This window comes from Solea solea, chromosome 5, assembly GCF_958295425.1.
Source record: "Solea solea chromosome 5, fSolSol10.1, whole genome shotgun sequence".
In the NCBI taxonomy this organism is placed as follows: domain Eukaryota; kingdom Metazoa; phylum Chordata; class Actinopteri; order Pleuronectiformes; family Soleidae; genus Solea; species Solea solea.
In genome coordinates this window covers 17,928,201-17,947,400 of record NC_081138.1, presented here as the reverse complement: position 1 = coordinate 17,947,400, position 19,200 = coordinate 17,928,201, and the positions used below count along the sequence as shown (strand labels likewise).

General features: G+C 39.3%; 1 protein-coding gene across 2 annotated transcripts; it reads left to right on the top strand.

Annotated features, from left to right (window-relative positions):
* Window positions 1-174: 174 nt before the first annotated feature.
* cylda (cylindromatosis (turban tumor syndrome), a) lies at window positions 175-18,531 on the top strand. Of its 2 annotated transcripts, XM_058629678.1 has the most exons (17): window positions 175-508; window positions 2,255-2,797; window positions 4,300-4,605; window positions 6,204-6,309; window positions 7,079-7,180; window positions 7,675-7,791; window positions 9,123-9,511; window positions 10,316-10,481; window positions 10,566-10,707; window positions 11,568-11,690; window positions 12,268-12,359; window positions 12,703-12,769; window positions 13,704-13,836; window positions 14,641-14,749; window positions 14,949-15,067; window positions 15,447-15,663; window positions 16,202-18,531. In XM_058629678.1, exons 2-17 carry the CDS (start codon window positions 2,306-2,308, stop codon window positions 16,384-16,386), a joined length of 2,865 nt encoding a protein of 954 aa, XP_058485661.1. In that variant the 5' UTR covers window positions 175-508; window positions 2,255-2,305; the 3' UTR covers window positions 16,387-18,531. The 2 variants fall into 2 exon arrangements, with proteins under 2 accessions (XP_058485661.1, XP_058485662.1); XM_058629679.1 differs by lacking the exon at window positions 7,675-7,791 and having other exon boundaries at window positions 176-508.
* Window positions 18,532-19,200: the final 669 nt, after the last annotated feature.

Sequence of the window (19,200 nt, the reverse complement as noted above, 5' to 3'; positions counted from 1 at the left end):
ACAGTAAACCCCCAACCAGACTGTTTTTTTCTGCCCTCATCTGCAACCTAACTACACGAGCTGCCATCCGTGGGAAAACCCCAAAGAGCGGGACCTTTGTACAGACACGACAAAAAGCCAATCAGCGCTTGAGAAGGGACCAATCCCTGTCAGCGCGTTCGATGACGTCACGCATTGAGTCTAGTGAGGTCGTCTCCTGTAAATAATACATCTTCCACATAGCTGTAGTGGCACACTGTGTTGTTTCACTGATTTTGCCATGGGGAACAGATGTATGTGACTGTAGTTAGTGTACTGCACAGGGCGGCACTCTACTGCCAACCTGCCCGCTCATAAGCATAAGACTTTAGCGTGATAACTTAGCTGGTTAGCATTAGCTAGCCATTTAGCTAATCAAAGATTAACTGGCATTGCGGGACGAACCCTGCTCGTTTTCTGAAGCCTGTGTCTAACCGAGGGTGACATTTGAAATGACACGCGTCTACAGCCTTTAACCGCGGTGTCAAAGGTAAGACCAATGTGTGGTTCGCTCTGGTGCTGTTTGTAGCATTTTAAGACCACGGTAAGTTAACTACTCCCCTCTCTCCGAAGGGCCTTTGACTGACAGCTCCTGTCCGGCGATGACACACCGCAGCTCTGGTTGTCAGAGTAAATGCTTATTAAAACGAGTCATGGTCGTGTTGTCAGTGACAGTGACAGGCAGATAACATAACAAAACCCTTAATCTGTCTGTGTGTATCATCTCTGACGCCGGGCTAAAATCTGTCCAGTCAGGCAAGCGTTAGCCAGTCAAGTTGACATGACTTACATTTTGATATTTAGCTCGGTTTGGCGTTAGCCACAACAACAGTGCCGGGTGTTTAAATGTCACATCTAAAAACTAAATATCTGACTCAAAACAGTGAACCCACTTCTGTTGTGTGCACATTGTGTGTATTCTTGACTGTCAGGTGGATGATCATCTCATCATCAGGGGAAATCCATTCGTCTGGTGCATGTTCTTTCGTGAGTGTGAGTGACTGAAACGCGTGTCTGGTCATCGTCAGCTTTTAGATCATTGATGTTTAGGCTTGTGATCAATATCCGAATTTCATAATGCGATAACACCTCAGTAACAAGTCCAGGGTGCGATATTTTTTGCGATATTAAAATAAAAAAGACACCACGAGTTAAAATAGAAACATCCCATGTTGTAGGTTCTCATGTCAAGTAAAAAGGAAAACAAATAAGATCAGACCTGCAGCTAACTTCATTATAGGTTGGGCATTAAATGTTAAGCGGGAAATAACATAATCTGTTTAACAGGAACACCCAATGTTTTACAAGTAGTAGTAATAATAATATAATGATAGTAATAATGATATAATAATAATAATAATAATAATAATAGTAATTATAAAGATAATGTAAGCAGTGGGGTTTCTCTGGGTTTCTCCCAAAACCCAAAAACATGCAGATGTTAGTTGGACACTCTAAATTGACTGTAGGTGTGAATGTGAGAGTAAATGGTTGTCTCCATGTGTTGGCCCTGCACCCCACCTTTTGCCCTCTGTCAGCTGGGATTGGCACCAGCAGCCCCTTGACCCTCATGTGTAGGATAAAGCAGTTGATGATGGATGGATAGATGGATAATGAAAGCAAACAGACTTGTAATAATCTACCTCGTAGATTACATATGTCAGATTTGTAAGGCCTTGGAGCATCCACGATCTTTGTCTCCCTCTCTCCTTCATGCTCCCACACCACGGACATCAGCGTCTGCCAGTTTTGCTGTTCTGATTTGTAGAGGCACCAAGAGGAGTGCAAATTATAATGGTTCTCACTTTTCCCTGTAGTTTTGTTCCACTATGGTGAAACAGTAGTACAGTTTTTGCCTGGAAACGTACTGTTTGATACTGTCACAGGTAAATGATCGAAACACTTTTGTTATTGTGACAAAGTGAAATACACAATACTGTTACATCCCTATTGCTATTGCATACAAATAGACTGTATGAACCATGTTTTTTGAAAACCACTGAATGTTATTGTGTTCATTGTACACATTGCATTTGAGTATTTTGTGTGTGGTTGAGCATATTTTATGTTTCTAATGTGAGAATGTGGGAAACCATTTTAATTGACTTTCCTATTTTTAGAGATATTGTAATGTAATTTAACGTTTGGTTTTAATTTTTCCAAACCTATTGAATTTAGCCTCAACTGGGTCAAATACATATTTTTATTTAGAAGTTATGTGTGTTCTTTACCACAGATCGCTGGTCAGACTTACCTTGATGTTGGACCTCTTGTCTAGCATGCAGCCATGAGCTCTGTCTTATGGAGCCAGGAGAAGCCCAGTGGGGGCTTCAGGGAGGACTGGCGCTTTTACATGGTGGTGAAGGAGTGTACAGTGGAGAAGCCTCCCCAGAAGACCCTGAGGATCCCCCGTGGCAGTCTTGGCCAAGCCTGCCAGGAGCGCAATAGCCTGGGACGAACACTGCCCCCCTGCAAAGGCAAGAAGAGTCTTCGCATTCTAGACCAGACCAATGTGGTGCTGAGTCTGGATGAACGGGATGTTCAGGAACTGGATGAGAAGCTGGCTGAGTTACTGTTCCCCATTACCAACTGTGAGGAGAGATATGCCTTGCTCTACAATGAGCCACGGCTAGCACGCTGCTATGAAATTGACTGTGGCTCCAAGGTTCATGTTCAGTTACGCTCTGGGGATGAACCTCTGCCTGGTGTGGTGCGTTTCAAGGGCTCGTTGCTCCCTGACAGGGCCCTCTCTGGAATATGGTTTGGAGTTGAGCTGCTGGTGAGTACTCTTGTTTGTTTTCGCTCTAAAATTTGTCTATGAAATTTCTATCATAGACACTAACTCAATGGTTAGAAAAGTGTTAAGTTTCATGGTAGAAATTATAACCAATTTCTTCTTTAAACATCAGAAAACCTATTTATGTTTTTATTGCACACAAAACAGATTAAACTTCCATTTGAGCCACTGCTTAAAAAGAGGAAACTAAAATAAATTTGCAACCAAACGTGGAAGTCATCAATGAGTTTACACAGATAACGATTGTGTTTATGGTTTGAAAGGCTCTAAGAGGTACTGAGGATACATTTTGCGAACTTATCACATTTCTAATGTCAGATGTGAAGTGGTATAATGGCAGCTGGCCTGTTGTGAATGGATCATTTGCATGTTAATAAGTCTAAAGAGGGTTTCACTTTCTCTCTCTCATTTGTAACAACAAAAGTAGCAGGGACTGTTTCATTAGAGCTTTCTAAAATCAGGTGATTTTGTGTGACCCAAGTAAAAACGTTGCCTTCATTCATGAAATTATCCATAGTAATTGCAATGTTAATTCTACTGTAAGAAATATAGAGAAGTACATGATTTTGCTCTGGTGTGAACAGTTCTATTTTAAGTTCAGTGGACTTTCCCACTTACCCATTGCAAATCTGAATCCTCTGGTTTGCCCATAAAGATCCTAATCACATTGTGCTTATTTGGGCTGAAAGTTTGTACCACAACAACAACTCTGTGCTAAAAAAAAATATTGTTTTGGTGACTATTATTCACAGAAGTTCAATTAAAAATGCAATTTTCTGTTTTTTTCCCCATAAACAAATACATCAAATAAAATTGACCTGTGAAAAAGCAGGATTGAATTCCACATCTGATTGTGTGATTTCATATTTTTGGGTTATAGTCCACAAATGTAACCCTTTGAAATAATTGTTGCCCCACTCAACACCAAATTTGATGTTACACCATTCATTCTGTACCCTACAGCGAGTGACACAGTACAAAGGATTGCTTATTGCAGCACAATGTTGTTTTTATTCTACTGCGTCTTGTAGTCTTCTTGAGTGGGCTGATGGAGCTCAGGCATTCAAACTGTAGCTCAGTATAAAGAGCTCAGAGTTTGCACATATGTGCCAGACACATTTCTAATTTTGTGCCCTGTACCAAATAGAGAGCACTGTGTTCTTTTTGCTAATGTATGCCGGCCCAGCAGGTATAGGGATTTTGGCACAGATCGGAGAAACGAAGCACAATATGTTACAGTAAGGATTATAAGAACATCTTGTGCCGTGCTAGACTGTTTGATGTGTTTATGATCACAGTAAGTCAAGCTGTATTTAGGCTGCAGTGATCGATCACATTCTCTCACAGGTCTACGATGTTGACTTCCCTTCACTCGGAAATGCTGAGCAAGCAGCCTTGCTTACTGCCCTCCTTCTTATGATAATCACTCCGCCATCTCTGTCTCACTCGCTCATCACCCTTCTTCACTTGCTTGCTTCTCCCAGGAGGAGGGCCGGGGCCAGGGCTTCACGGAGGGTTCCTACCAGGGCCGTCAACTTTTTCGCTGCGAGGAGGAATGTGGTGTGTTTGTGGCCCTGGACAAACTTGAACTCTGGGAGGATGATGATGATGACGTAACAGGCGAGCTTGAGGTGGACCATGTCAATCTAGTGGAAGAGGACTTCCCTCCACTAGAGATCAACTCTAGGGTTCTGGTGCAGACCAGGGACGGACCTGAGAGAGGCACTATCATTTTTTGTGACTTGCTGCCAGGAAATGAGAGCCTGGGATTTTATGTTGGCGTTGACATGGTAAGTGTACTTTTAGCACGTGTATGTCCACATAGATGCAGGAACAGGTTTCTGTCTGACCAGTTTGACCATCTGGAAAATTCAATTTTTAATTGTAGTTCTCTGACATGCAAGGTGTATTTAAAAGCAAAAATATAATCAATGTTATACCTTAAAAATTTAGTGCATAACTTTTGAAACAAACAATTGTCCATTAGATTATTACCATTGTCACAACTTCACTGATTAAGCCCCTTATCTCCTCATGACTCTCTGTGTTTCTCAATGTAGAAGATCTTATGTCTCTCGGTGACTATCCTGTACTGCACACAGTAAAGAATTTGTAAAAATAAAGACAGATGGAGGCAACAGCAATTTTGTGAAAGTCAAGTGAGAGGGCTGCAAACTCATTTGGAGTATGACTGAAAACACAACAAGCACCCATGAAAAGCTTCAGGTGAATTCTACTGCCTTTAAAACCCAGCTGTTCAGCAGTTTGACAGGTTAAACGCTTCTTTCCTTCACCAGTCCCTGTGCTGCCAGTTTATACGCACAAAGGCAGCCTCAGTCAGGCCTGATAGTTTTGCTTGATGGAGCCTGTATTCAGATGAAGGGCACAGCATACAAATAATGTTACATTGTTTTTGTTCACAAAGACCAAACAGAGGCAGAATAACAATAAAAATACACTCTACAGCTTTTAAGTTAAAATATCTGGCTTTTTAACATGTGGTAAACATGTGTCATATACATGACCATTTTCTGTGTTTGTAGAAATTGCACTATCCTCCCATGTTCCCTAATTTTTGTTTTAGTTTGAATATCATTCCGCATGTCCTTGTCAATTTGTAGAGCGGCAAAATGTAGAGTTACCGACTTTAATGGAATGAGCAAGTCTATTGGGAGTTGGTTCTGATGGCACTTTTTCTGTCAGGATTTTTGTTTTTGTTGTTATTCTTTGTATGTTGAGGGGACAAGACTTGTTGCCAGGATCACAATAGCTTGTATCTATGACTACCGTTGTCAGGCCAGTATGGTGTTGTAGTAGGAGAGAGTGAAACACATAACTGAGGCATTTGACTGCTGATTGTTAGCAGCAGCAGCAGCAGCAGCAGCAGCCCACTCAGTGCATCTGAGCCACCCACACAAAGGCAAGGCAGTCACGCGGGGAGTGAGGTAAAGACTTAGTGCTGTATGACCCAACAGCATGGCAAGAGGCCAGCAGGCAGCTGAGGAGAGCCCACTGCTCTGCTTCACTCTGCGTCCAGCCTCGCCCTATCTTCTTTAGCAGGTGGCACTGGCCTCATGCTTTTTTTTCAGATTATCCCGCTTGAGCAGAATCCTGGATTCCAAACTTAAGAGGAAAATTGTGTGACTACACTTGCAGAGACCAGCGAGTGTTCGGGTGGTAGGACTGTTGTTTTGGTGGAGGAGATGAGATGTGCAACTGGATCATCCCGGTACAGAGGCTCAAGCCAAAACATTGTGTTTTAGATAGAGCTATAAGCCAAAATACCTGATTAACCACCAAGAAGATACTCAGAGAAGAAGTGTGTGTGGCACCAGGTTCGATTAATTTTACAGAGTTTTTGTTTTTTTTATGACTTCAACTCTTTCAGGACAATCCTATCGGGGACTGGGATGGTGTAATTGACGGGAAGCTGCTGTGTAATTTTGCCAGTTTAGAACACACTCGACTTGTCCCCATCTGTGACGTAATGCCAGGTGAGTCATCAAGTATTTGTCTCAGTTTTTGTACCATGCCCTAGTGTGAACTGAAAATATTCAACTGCTCATCTCTCGGACCAGCGCTAAACTCCCACTGAGCATTCTGAGTTTGTGTTTTGCTCACAGTGGGAACAGAGAGCCTTTTGTGTTGTTGGCTCACTTGTTTTTGAAAATCAAGTGAGATACTCAGGCTCTTTGTTCTCCACATTGGTGTTTTGACATGTTTATGGATGCTACTGGTGCCTCTGCATTGATTATTAATTTTGCAACTTTTTTCATCTCAGAACATCTTTGACAAACCCGTCCTTTTGCACACTTTAGATGGATGACTCCACATGGAGCTGCATTCAAATCTATACTCCAAAATAACTTGCTATTCATTGGTTACCGATTTGTCATGCCGCTGCTGGTATACAGTTAATGTTGTCCTCTGTGAGCCTCAGCCTTTGTGCAAAGTGAGAGAAAAGGAAAATTAAAATTGGTACATGTTTACTGACAACATATTGTATGTCACATTATGACTGTAGTGGCTGTAGCATAGCACATACATGGCACGTTATTTTAGCCAGTGTCATAAAAATAAACACATTTCTTAACCAAGGAAACTAAACAAAAAGTCTTGACACTATTTTTAGTATATGTAGCATGATTATTGTTTTAGATTTTGTTTTTTGACATGGTTACATTCACAAACAAGTTTTGCATTGAGCTGTGGTTACTTCAATTACTTGTGCATCTGATGGGGATGTGTTTCTGGGCTTTACAGAATATTCCATGCAGGACCAAAGGCTTCCGAAGCACAGTTTTGCCCCCAGAGCCACCAACAGTGACAAATTGTCCTCTGGCCAAAGCAAACCAAAGAGCAAAGGTACTGCACTGCATGTATACTGCATACAAACCAAACTGACATACACACAGTATGATATAATTATAAATCTTGAAGTGGCATTCCAATTAATCGTCTGGTTGTAATTCTGAATAATATAAAAGCTGATCAAACTACTTCTCATCCTTGTAGCATAAACTAAAATATAATCCCTTTGTAAAATGAAACGTTTAGGCAAACAAAAAAAACAACACATGAGATACTTTTATAAGAAAGTTAATATTTTAAAGACAACATAACATAACAAAGGGAATGCTTTAATCAGTTTTACACAAAACAAAAGACGAAAAAAAAAGAAACATGTCACTAACCTGATTGTGTATGTGTTTTATTTTGTTTAAAAGATATGTAGGTTCATTTTCTGAACTGATTAATGACATTTTTCCTTTGATCTGCTGTTAAAACTGGAAACGCATGCACACACTTGCAGACATATTTTCCTATGTCTCTTTTTCGTGTACTTGTGTTATTTACAGGAATAGGTCATCAGTGTGGCAGTAGGAGCAAGTCTGAATTTTACTATACTTTAAATGGCAGCTCTGTTGATCCCCCAGCCCAGTCCAAATCCAAAAGCACATGGTACATTGATGAAGGTAAAACATGGGTACTTTTGGGATGCCAGCCATTGCACCAGCAAGCTCCTGTTCACAACAAGCAACCTACTAATTGGTTTTGCTCGGGCACATGTTTGAGTCGCATTACCTCGTATGAAAAAGGGCTATATAAATAAAGATTGATTGATTGGTGCTGTATAGGTTTAATACACTAACACTCTCTGGGGTTTCCTCCCCCATCCCCATTGTAAAAGGCACACACTGTACTTACTGTACGTAAATATGGTTTCTCTAAAAGTAGCATACAGTATAATGTAGTTTTAGTAATTGGTACAGTTGTGCATGGGAAAAACTTTCTCTCACCTTTCAAAAAGACACTGGCATATAATTATTTTTAATGATAAACAATATAGTATATATTGTATATAATATAATATATACAATATAAAATAGCATTTTCTCTCTTTAAAAAAAATAGCTTAAGTATTTTAAGTATTTTTTTGGCACAGAGCTGAAACAGTGGTAGTCTGTACCATACTGGCAAATAGAAGAAATACCACCAACATAAACCAGGTATCTTCTAAAGACTGTAAAAATATACTGTAAAATATAGACAGCAAAATAAATAGAACACATTTGTAGACATTAACTGTATATTTTGTGTTTGATAGATGACTGCAATGCTTCAGAAAACTATCAGTGTATTTTAGTGGGAGAATTGGAGTTCCCTAAAATAAATATACAGTAATTTGGTTACACAAGTACTTGCATGTTTTATCAGATGATTTAAGGTTCTGGTAGGAGTAAGATGTTACATTTCATAAAGTTTTATCTCAAACATAATTTGCAGAGAAAAACCAAATCAGTAGTTTGTTGCAGTAGCTTGCTATAAAACTCTCTCCACTAGTCTTGTCTTTCATCACCTTGTCATATCCAACCTGCATGAAGTAATTGGTGTTGCATAAGGCTTTAAATGATGCTCACTGCTGCAAATCACTCCTTAACTGGCTATTTTTTTTTCTGGCTGAAGATGCATTTAAAAAATATCATAAAAATCTATGTGATACTATTTGTGGGTCAAAGCATTAGTAAAAGCCTTTATGTCTGGTGTTTGGGGACTGACCGGTTCAGTCATCATGCCATTGATGTCGTATTCCCATTGGTGTCAGGGCACAAGTTTCTTATTTTGATTTATATTTTACTGCTCATGTCATTGTACAATATGTTTTCCATGTATGTGTAATGCTAAATGTTCAAGTCTCTTTATTCAGGTCACATTGAGGATGAGCATTGTCATGTATAATTGCACAAATATAATGAATTATCAGCAAAAATCTTATTAGGTTTGGTTTGTGGTTTCTCTCCTACAGTTGGGGAAGACCCAGCCAAGTCACTTACTGACACGCCTCCCGACTTCAATCAATCCTCCCCGCCCTCCAGAGCCCCGCCCTCTGTGTCGCTGTCCAGTGACAACAAGTTCCACTCTCTGCCCTTTAGTCTGAACCGTAAAACCGGGCCCATTGACAATATGAGCCATGGGCCCCTCTCCCTCTCCGTCCAGTCCGTGATGGGAGACCAACATGAGCCCCCATCGCCTGCTGCGCCTCCATCACCACGACCTCCAACGCCTCCTCGTGGGCAGCCAGGCCTGGAGGTGGGCTCTCTGGTGGAGGTGAAGGAGAACCCTCCTCTGTGTGGTGTCATCCGTTGGGTGGGTCTGCCTCCTGGCCTGTCGGAGCCTTTAGCTGGACTGGAGCTGGTGAGATATCATAGCTATATAAAATTACAAGTTTGATTTTAGTGTCACTTAGTGGAGAACAAAAATTACGTGTTTATAATGCTGTTTGTAGTACCGGTGAGACAATGTTACAGACATGCCTCAGGAGACAGTCTGTTACTGAACATTAATAGTACACTAAATGTACTATATTCTTTAAAGCTGGAGTGCTTCTGTTCATATATCAGTTATTTAAGTTTCTAATCCTAAATGCTGACTTAACACACCAGATGTTTTGCAACACAGAACCATCTGGGAATGCTGTGTAGGACATCAAAAAGGGATGATGCCGTGGTTGGCATTTTCAAAAACTGCTCGGCAGGTGATTGAATAAACCATCTGTCCATCACCGTCGCAGTTGCCCAAGCCATTTCAGAAAAGTGCTATACTTTGCTTTTCTATCAATAAAGAAATACTCTGCAGTTCTCACGTAGCTGATACTATTAGAACATCTGTGCAAACCCTTTTAGTTGGCGCCTCAGTTGTTAACAAGATCTGCCTACCAGACCTTCAAAATGCACTAAATAATTGATTCTCCTTATTTTAATCTGTACAAAATTCAAATTCTATTTCGTGGAACAATTACTTTATGGATTCTATGCTGCTGGCCAACTTTGTAGTATCATCATGACTCAGACAAAATTAGTAAACGAAGTTGGTTCCAAAATATCAAGACACCTGATTAGGCAGACCTATTTACAGCTGAATAAATGAAAGCCTATACAAATATTGTTTGTATATATCTGTAGTATGTAGTAATGACCAAAATTTGACCTTCTCTTCCAGGAAGAAGAGTGTCCTGGTTGCACTGATGGCACCTTCAAAGGCACGCGGTACTTCACCTGTCCACCCAAAAAAGCCTTGTTTGTGAAGCTCAAGTGCTGCCGACCTGACTCCCGCTTCCCGTCCTTGCACCACTCCTCCAATCCCATAGAGAGGTGCAACTCCATCGGTGAGTCACTATGAGGGCTACGGACTACTAAAAGAATTAGACTAATACTTTGTGTTTATATTGGTACTGTTTTTGTTTATGCAGCATTTGGGGGTTACCTGAGTGAAGTAGTACATGAGAACACGCCTCCACGCACGGAACATGATGGTTTGGATGTCATGGTGGGAAAAAAGAAAGGCATCCAGGGCCACTACAACTCTTGCTACCTGGATTCTACCCTCTTCTGGTCAGTGCTCTTTTACAGTCAATACTTAATGAGCTACAGTGTTTGTGTAGCTGATAAATATGACACCTTCAGTCACAGTGATTGACTATATGGTGCTTCCTCAGCCAGCCATGTTGCTGTGTTTGCCCAAAGGCAGAAGGTTATCAGTAAATCGTTTTAATGCTGGCTGGTGGGTGTTTTACAGCTGTGAGCTGGCTGAATGATTGTGTCACAATCATCCATTGATATTTTCACTAACGCTCTGGGGGTACTTTTAAATTTGCTATGATTGGAGCTTTTGATTTCTAATTTGAAATTAGGGCTGGGTGATATATAGATATCGATATTATATCTATATTGTGACATGAGAGCCTAAATCTAACCCTCGTCTCTTTTCCTGGCTTTAACAGAACATAAAGAGTACATATTTTATTTTAGTGTATTTACAGTGTATTGTCACTCTCCTTTGAGAAGTGCAAACATCTCAAAGGAAAACTTTTCATGGGCCCAGAGAAAAAAACCTGTGTGCAGCTTTATATCCTAGTATCCTAGTATGCATATATATATATATATATATATATATATATATATATGTATATATGTGTATATATATATATATATATATGTTTATATATATATATATATATATATATATATATATATATGATATTGATTTATTTAAAAAAAATATCGTGATAAGATTTTTTCCAATATTGCCCAGCCCTACTTTAGATCAAGTTTTTAAAGTTATCATTTTTGAATATTTTATTTTAAATGAAATGACAATTAGACAAGTAGTGGCCTTAGTTTCCCATGTGTAAATCCGGAAGTTAGTAATAAAGATGTTATTTTAATCTTTGTACTTGTTTTCTGCTCTGCAGTCTTTTCTCCTTCAGCTCTGTCCTGGACACCGTTCTGCTCAGACCTAGATCAAAGACGGATGTAGAGTATTACAGAGAGACTCAAGAGCTGTTACGCACAGAGATAGTGAACCCCCTTCGCATGTAAGTCACAGAAAACGAAATGTATACGCACTTTATTGCAGGTTTTTTTTTTTCCATGCATACAGTTTCGGTACAGATTTTGACTCCATGTTGCCATCACCTGTTTTAACTATCTGTTATTAGTCGTATTCAGCTATTTAACCTCACTGTCAGCTCATTTAAATCAGGTCTGGGTTAGGGTTAGGGTTTCTTCTCTTTCTTAATCATCTTAGTTATCAATTGATTCTTGTCTTTAAAAGGCAAATCACACTTTCATCTCTTGTGACTATTTTAATGTTGATTTTAATGTAATTGTAATGTTTTGTTGTGATTCATGTAATTTCAATGTCTAGCTTTTATTTTTGATTAATGTCATTTTAATGTCTTGCATTTATTCTGTGATTTTCTTTATGTATTTCTATGCCCTTGTAAAGCACTTTGAGTTGCCCTGTGCATGAGTAGTGCTATACAAATAAACTTGCCTTGCCTTGTTTGCACATATAATGATGGAATGCAAACTGTACCAGCAACTTTTAAATCACTATAGTATATGTGGCTATTTGTCTAGCTTCTAAATTGCTCTGTCTTTGCCCTCCAGACATGGGTACGTGTGTGCCACCAAAGTGATGAAGCTTAGGAGGATACTGGAGAAGGTAGAAGCTGCCTCTGGGTTTACATCTGAAGAAAAAGGTAGGAGAATGATAAGGCCTTTCAGTAGTGTTTCATGGTTTCACACTATCATGAGTTTGGGCATTGATGTTGATGATTATTTCAATTTGTTCAATTTGTTTCTTGAAATGACTTTTTTTTCCTTTCAGAAAGTGAAATTGTGATGTGATTATTATTGAATACCTTGCTATTCTTGTTAAATAAAATAATTCAACTTGATAGAAGGCTAAAGAATATAGTGATGTAAGTTACCAAAAAAAAAGGGGAAATAAAGAATTTTAACTTAATCAGCTTCACAGTATGTGTCATGTATGGCAGCATGTATACAGGAGTGTTATTTAAATAAGCTCATCTTGTACCACAGATCCAGAGGAGTTCCTTAATATTCTTTTCCATCATATACTGAGGGTTGATCCACTACTCAAGCTGAGGTAAGGACCAGTACCTTAAAACAATTAAAAATCAGTTTGGCTACATCTAATCCCTGAGAGCATGAAACAAATTAAACCCAAGCTTGAATTCATGCAGTTATTGAAACAGTTAAATACCTCTACTTCCCAGACTCTGCAAATGCAGCTTTAAACACGTCACTGAAAATTACCGAAATATAACAGGCTGAGTCTAAATCTGTAATAGTTATATTTACACAGTCGCATACAGTTTCACTTCTGCTGCAGTGCTTACTTTGGAGACGGAGTGGTTGAATGTGTGTGCAGGAAGGTGTGTAGGGGATCTTTTGGTCAAACAATGAAAACTCCCTAATTTCTGTCCAATGAGCTACATTTATGTCTCACAAAACTGGTTTTTATCATTCTTATCTACTGCATAATAGGACCAGGGAGCACTATATTCTCAGTAAAACTGTTGTGGGCATACATTTGACTAAACCCTAGTTCACCCTTTCATACTAAAGCCAAGCAGTGACAGACAGGGTATTTTTGCTGTAAGGCAACAGTGCTAGCCACCCCACCACCATGTGACTCTGTGGCTCAACCTTCAAATGGTCTCCAAAGTGGTAGTTCACCCATCGCGTTCATAAATCAAGTGATTTAAATAATGTGCATATAATGAGCAACAGGTTGTTGAAAACTTTGTTGAAAGTTTTTGTTTCTAAAATCTTGAAAAATAAAACATTATTTGTATAAAGTGCTATACCATAGGCTGCTGTACCTGGTCTGAAAACATAGTACATTAGGAATCCTGCTTCAGAATTCACTGGTGTCGTTGACTTGTCAACAAATGTTACCATAACATACAAGCTTCCAGCTGTTCGTCTTCCAAAGAAACCATAAGCTTTATTGATTTTAAAAAGCAACCTGTACGACCTGTAACTGTTGTGATTGTGCTGTGAATGAAACTGTGTAGGTCAGCAGGACAGAAGGTCCAGGACTGTTACTTTTACCAAATTTTCATGGACAAAAAGGACAAGGTTGGAGTTCCTACGATTCAGCAGCTCCTGGAATGGTCCTTCATCAACAGTGACCTAAAGTTTGCTGAGGTAATTTATTCTTCAAAAGTAGATGTTACGATGTTCTGGTTTATTGCTGTAGTTTACTGCTCATAGATTCTCACGGCATCTGATATCTAATCCTTCTTTTTCCTGCTGATGTTACAGTTACATGTTACTTTTGAACTTGGAATATTAATTGCCAATTCAGTCATTTAGTGTGGGCTTTGGGATTCTTAATTTGTGTAATAATACATATTATAGTAATGCTGTTTTAGTGTCTCCTGTCTGTGGTATGGTATTGGCTCCACCTTGTGTCAGTTTTATGTTATTGAAAGAATGGATGTTAAACCAGAAACTACATGTGGTTTTTACTGCATTCTGTTTTCCTTTTTGTTGACTTTCTTATTTTTTTTGTAATGTTTTTTTTGTCTTGTCTTGTTTTTTTTAATGTTTCTCTGAAGCGTTGATTTAACTGTAAGTTTAAAAGGAAATGAAGAAAGAGTGATAAAAAGGGTGATAGGATTAGGTAATTCCTTTCTTCATCCTACTTCCTTTTGCAAAATTGACTGTTATTATTTTGACATTTTACTTTTTTGCATTTACTTGTGTTTTTTTATCATGTTCATATGCAGTAGAAGATTCTAGGGTACAGAAGCATTCATTATTTTTCATTGTTGTAGCTGTTTGAATGCTGTGATTCATAGCTTCAAAGATAAATCATAGAATTTAAGTTGCTAGTTATAAATGGATTGTTAGATTGTTTAGAGTTGTAATGTGATGGATATTAAGTCAATTGTGTAACATTTGCTGAGTTGTTGATGATGTTTTCTCTCTTTTCAACCGACCTCACAGGCTCCCTCCTGCCTTATCATCCAGATGCCCCGTTTTGGCAAGGAATTTAAAATGTTTAACAAGATTTTCCCTTCACTGGAGTTAGACATCACAGACCTTCTTGAAGACAGTGAGTTCTTGCCAGTATTTTTTTTGTTTCCAGTGTACATGTGTGGTGTGTTTTAACCGATCAATGGTGATACAGAGCTGTGTGAAATTTCACTGACGTGTCACTGCAACTTTTCTTTCTCGTTTTCAAACCTCTTAACTGAAGAACCACACTGCACAGTATGTCAGCAGCAATAAAGGTTTGTGTCTTTATCACCCAGCTCCAAGGGAGTGCCGAATCTGTGGAGGCTTGGCTCTCTATGAGTGTCGAGACTGCTACGAGGACGGGGACATCACTGCTGGCAAGATTAAACAGTTCTGTGAAAAGTGCAATACGCAGGTAAGCAACAGAGGGCGCTGTGGCAACACCACATGAACAAAAATGAGATGTTAAATCACTGTCATGATTGTCCATGTGGGGGCGCCAAATCCAAAGGAATCATACTATGTGAATGCAGAAGTTATGTTGCAGAACACTGGCTTCAACAGCAGATTGCAACAAATGGTCCATTTATTTCTTTATTTGCAAATCAGTACGTTTATTGAAATAAAATTTGATTTAAATGTGCATTGCCCACTGGCAGTAAGAATCCTTAAATGTTCTTTCATTTTCTCCCCAGTTCAGTTTTTTCTGTGTTTAATATAAAACACATGTTATGAAACCCTTAAACAGACCATAGTGACAAAGAGCGTGTGTGTGTCCACTTCTACCTATTTAGGTTCACCTCCATCCGAAGAGGAAAACCCATCGGCATGGCAAACTGTCTGTTCCCAAGGAGCTACAGGAAGGTATGGGTCGTCAGGGCAGTTTTCCCCGTCAGAGGATGGAGCTGTTTGCCGTGCTCTGCATTGAAACCAGTCACTACGTGGCCTTCGTCAAGTATGGCAGCGCAGATTCTGCCTGGCTCTTCTTTGACAGCATGGCAGACCGCGATGGTGGGTGTCACGTTTTGGTTTAGGAACTTGTGATTACAAAAAAAGTCATTAATCACTACATATTTATTTGTGTACTCCTGCTTAGGAACCGAGCAGGATATGTGATGTTGTAAAACCCTGCGACACAGTCTATTACTTATTCTTTGACCGCTATCATATCCTTCTTCTTTTTTTTTTTTAAACAGTTATTCATTGTTTGATTAGTGAAATAACGGAACACTCTGAATACAATACAATAAAATAAAATAAATAATTATAAGCTATAGGAACAGAAAGCTGGAACTAGAACTAAATTTAAAAAAATAAATTCAGTCAGGATTTTAGTTTTATTTTAATTACACATAGCAAAAACATTTTAGGTGCAACAGTGTAATGAGTGGTGGAAAGAAAAATGGTTTAAATTAACTTGATGTACACATTTGTTTTACTGTGGTCCAAACACAAAGAATTACTGTAGTTATGTCTATGACATATGACACAACTGAGACTTGCTGCTGCTACAATAAGTCATTTGTACCGACTATTTCTATGACTGCAGGTGGGCAGAATGGATTCAACATCCCCCAGGTGTCCCCCTGTCCGGAGGTTGAGGCCTACCTGAAAATGACCCCGGAGGAGTTACACGCACTAGATCCCAAGAGCATCCAAGGCCAGGCCCGACGGCTGCTGTGTGATGCCTACATGTGCATGTACCAGAGCCCGACCATGAGCCTGTACAAGTAAAAAACCCTCTCCACAAACTCCTGTCTCTTCATTCATGGCCTCCTTCCCCCTGGGAGGAAAGACCAGAACTCTAAAAATGATCTAAGGGAAAAACAAGCTGTCTGCCAGCAGGGGCGCTGTTTGCAGTTAACCTATCTGCACCCCACCTCTGCTCAGTGTTTGCTCATCTCTGGAAGATTGAGAGATGGAAGAAAGGGGAATAAGCCTATTTGCACTGTGCATTAGTTCAAGTGTTGTGTACTTCATGTCGTCCCATGTAGCTTCCCTGTGTCTCACAGCTGAGCATTGGTGGTGGATGATGATGATGAATCGGGCCTCATGTAAATTCCCTCTCTTCTCCGGGAGGAAGGGAAAGAAGATGACGGGCGAGAGAAGGCATGTCGGTGACATTGTGGCTGACTGAGCGCGCAGCACGAACAAGATGAGTTTGTGAGAGAACCTCGGCCACCTCATATACCTTAATAGGAAAATAGGAGTCCTACTATTCTTAATCACTGTAAAAGACTGCAGACGCCATGTTCAGGAAGCACTTCAGCGCACAAACCCTTGTCCAGAGTGTGTACTGTCCTGCAAAACGTGTGTGGATTCTGTTAGTAGCATATGTTTCTCCAGGTAGTAAATTCACCGGTTTCGAACTGTACTCAGACCATTCTGCTCTTTGTGAACCGCTTTGCATATTCCCCCATCACACTGTGTTAATGTCTTTACAGTATCAGTATACACTTTGCAGAACCAGATGTAGCCATTGTAAAAGTCTCACTTTTTTTACTGCATACCAACTCAACCAATGCTGCACTGTTGTTCTACCCCCAAGTGGACTTATTGGAAACATTTAGGCTTTGCTCTTATTTTTCTCTCCCATTGAAAGTCGCAGTGAGTGCGCATTTGTTGGTGTGGAGACATCAGAGTTTTGTGTTGCAGAATACAAATTTGCTTCTCCTCTGTAGCTGTAAAGAATGAGCTGCATTGCTAATGCAGGGTAGTTGCCAGATAAATGCATAAAGGGAGACTTGTACAATGGCTCCTGTTGTAAAGCCGGTAGCCGAAGCACTCCATGCATTCAAAGGGTCAATGAGGTGAAATACAAGAAGTAAGAGTGTGGGTGACATGAAGAAATTCACATGCAGTGTTTTTTTTAGTCTCTGACACACTGTGTTTATGACTAAATCTAAATTATATTTTATGTTTATGAAGCCTTTTTGTAATGGTGTGTGTGTGTGCGTGTGTGTGTGTTTTTTTTTTTCCTGTGGGTAAAGTGGAGAAAATGATGACTCTGGCTGCATTTCATGAAGATGCGACATGCCATGTATCCAGCTTTGCATCAGATAACTTAAGAACTGTGTTCAACTAATATTATTTATTATAATCTTATCATATTACAAACTCGTGTTGTCCTCTTTTTTTTAAGAAAAAAAGACACAGGGTTTGAAGACACTGTATGTTTTGGGTACTCCTCGTCCTCTTTTCACTGTAAATTGAAGTGAGTTTGTGTAGTTTACGCTGTCTCATAGCAACTACTGAATGTTAATAGTGAACAATGGCACAGTGTAGCGTTAATAGAGGATGGGAAATGAAGTGGCACAAGGCTGGTAACCTTGGGGCAAAATGTTTATGTATGTAAAGACAAAATATTGATTAAAAATGAAAAGCTTGATCTTTGAATTCTATTGTATCCCAGTGTTACAGAATACTTTAAGTACGCCAATCATACAGTGGATTGAGATATGAAGTTGTTGGGTGTTTTTTCATGATATCCCACAAAATTGGATACAATCTATCAAATGCAGATGTTGGTAATAATAGCACACAACAATATATTTTTCCTAAATCTCATCTTAATCTTGGATTTAGATGAGTGCTTAAAATAAGTGGGAGAGATTCAATAAAAGACGGTCCAGGTGACAACTTCCATTAAATTCTGTTTGGTTTCCACTCTTCCAGGGATTCTGACAGAGAACCTTCGTTTTGTGCACTGCTGAAGCTCGTCACTGACTGTGAGAGAAGTCTCAGAACAGGAGAACATTGTTTTTTTTTCTTTTTCTGTTGCATCTGTACAGTAAAGACATACAGTATGTAACGGGTGGAACTGTAATGTCAGTGATGTTCCTGTAAATGTTAACAAAATAAAGCCCATTTTAAAGGCTATGTGCGGCGTGTTGCGACTAAATCCATTTCTTTCCTCCTTGCAAAGCCATAGATACTGACAAACACTTAAAATAAAAATCTTATGATGCAAAGATTCATATTTTGTGTGTGGTGTCCTCAGCTCTACACAAATAAAATACATCTACAACTTATTAGTAGTAGTGAGTGATTACAAAATGGAAACTCGTATTACTTCCTATGATGTATTGAACTAAGTACATATTGCTAGTATTACAGGCAGAACTTTCTTGGGATTATGAAGGGAGATTTGGAAAGTTTTCAGTTTTACTTTTTCATACCCTCCCATTAAAAAGTTGCCATACAGTAGCTGCAGCAAGTGTTTTGTTTTTAAAACTACACTCTGTTAGTGAATACAAAGGGATTTACACACTTTATGAATATGGCTAACAACATACTTATAATATTAACACTAATATTAAGAATTATAAATAACAATTGAGTATTTTTCAGTGTGTATGTTGTCCACCTCTGGTTCTGTACTGATAGGGTTACCATGATTAATCTCAATCTAAGCCTCTCAAAGACTGATCATCTGCTGACATTTATATGTATTTACAGAAGGCTGAGAAACATTAATCCTACTGTTTTGACCACTTGGTTGGTTTCAGTGCTCTCTCTGCCTTATATGTTCAGATTAAGTGTCCGTCC

What these genes read in the sequence shown, in the direction of transcription:
- cylda (XM_058629678.1), top strand. Translation starts at nt 2,306, where the DNA reads ATGAGCTCTGTCTTATGGAGCCAGGAGAAGCCCAGTGGGGGCTTCAGG. An exon ending in AAGCAAACCAAAGAGCAAAG is followed by an intron (nt 7,181 to 7,674) that starts GTACTGCACTGC and finishes TGTTATTTACAG; the next exon opens with GAATAGGTCATCAGTGTGGC. An exon ending in GATCCACTACTCAAGCTGAG is followed by an intron (nt 12,770 to 13,703) that starts GTAAGGACCAGT and finishes GAAACTGTGTAG; the next exon opens with GTCAGCAGGACAGAAGGTCC.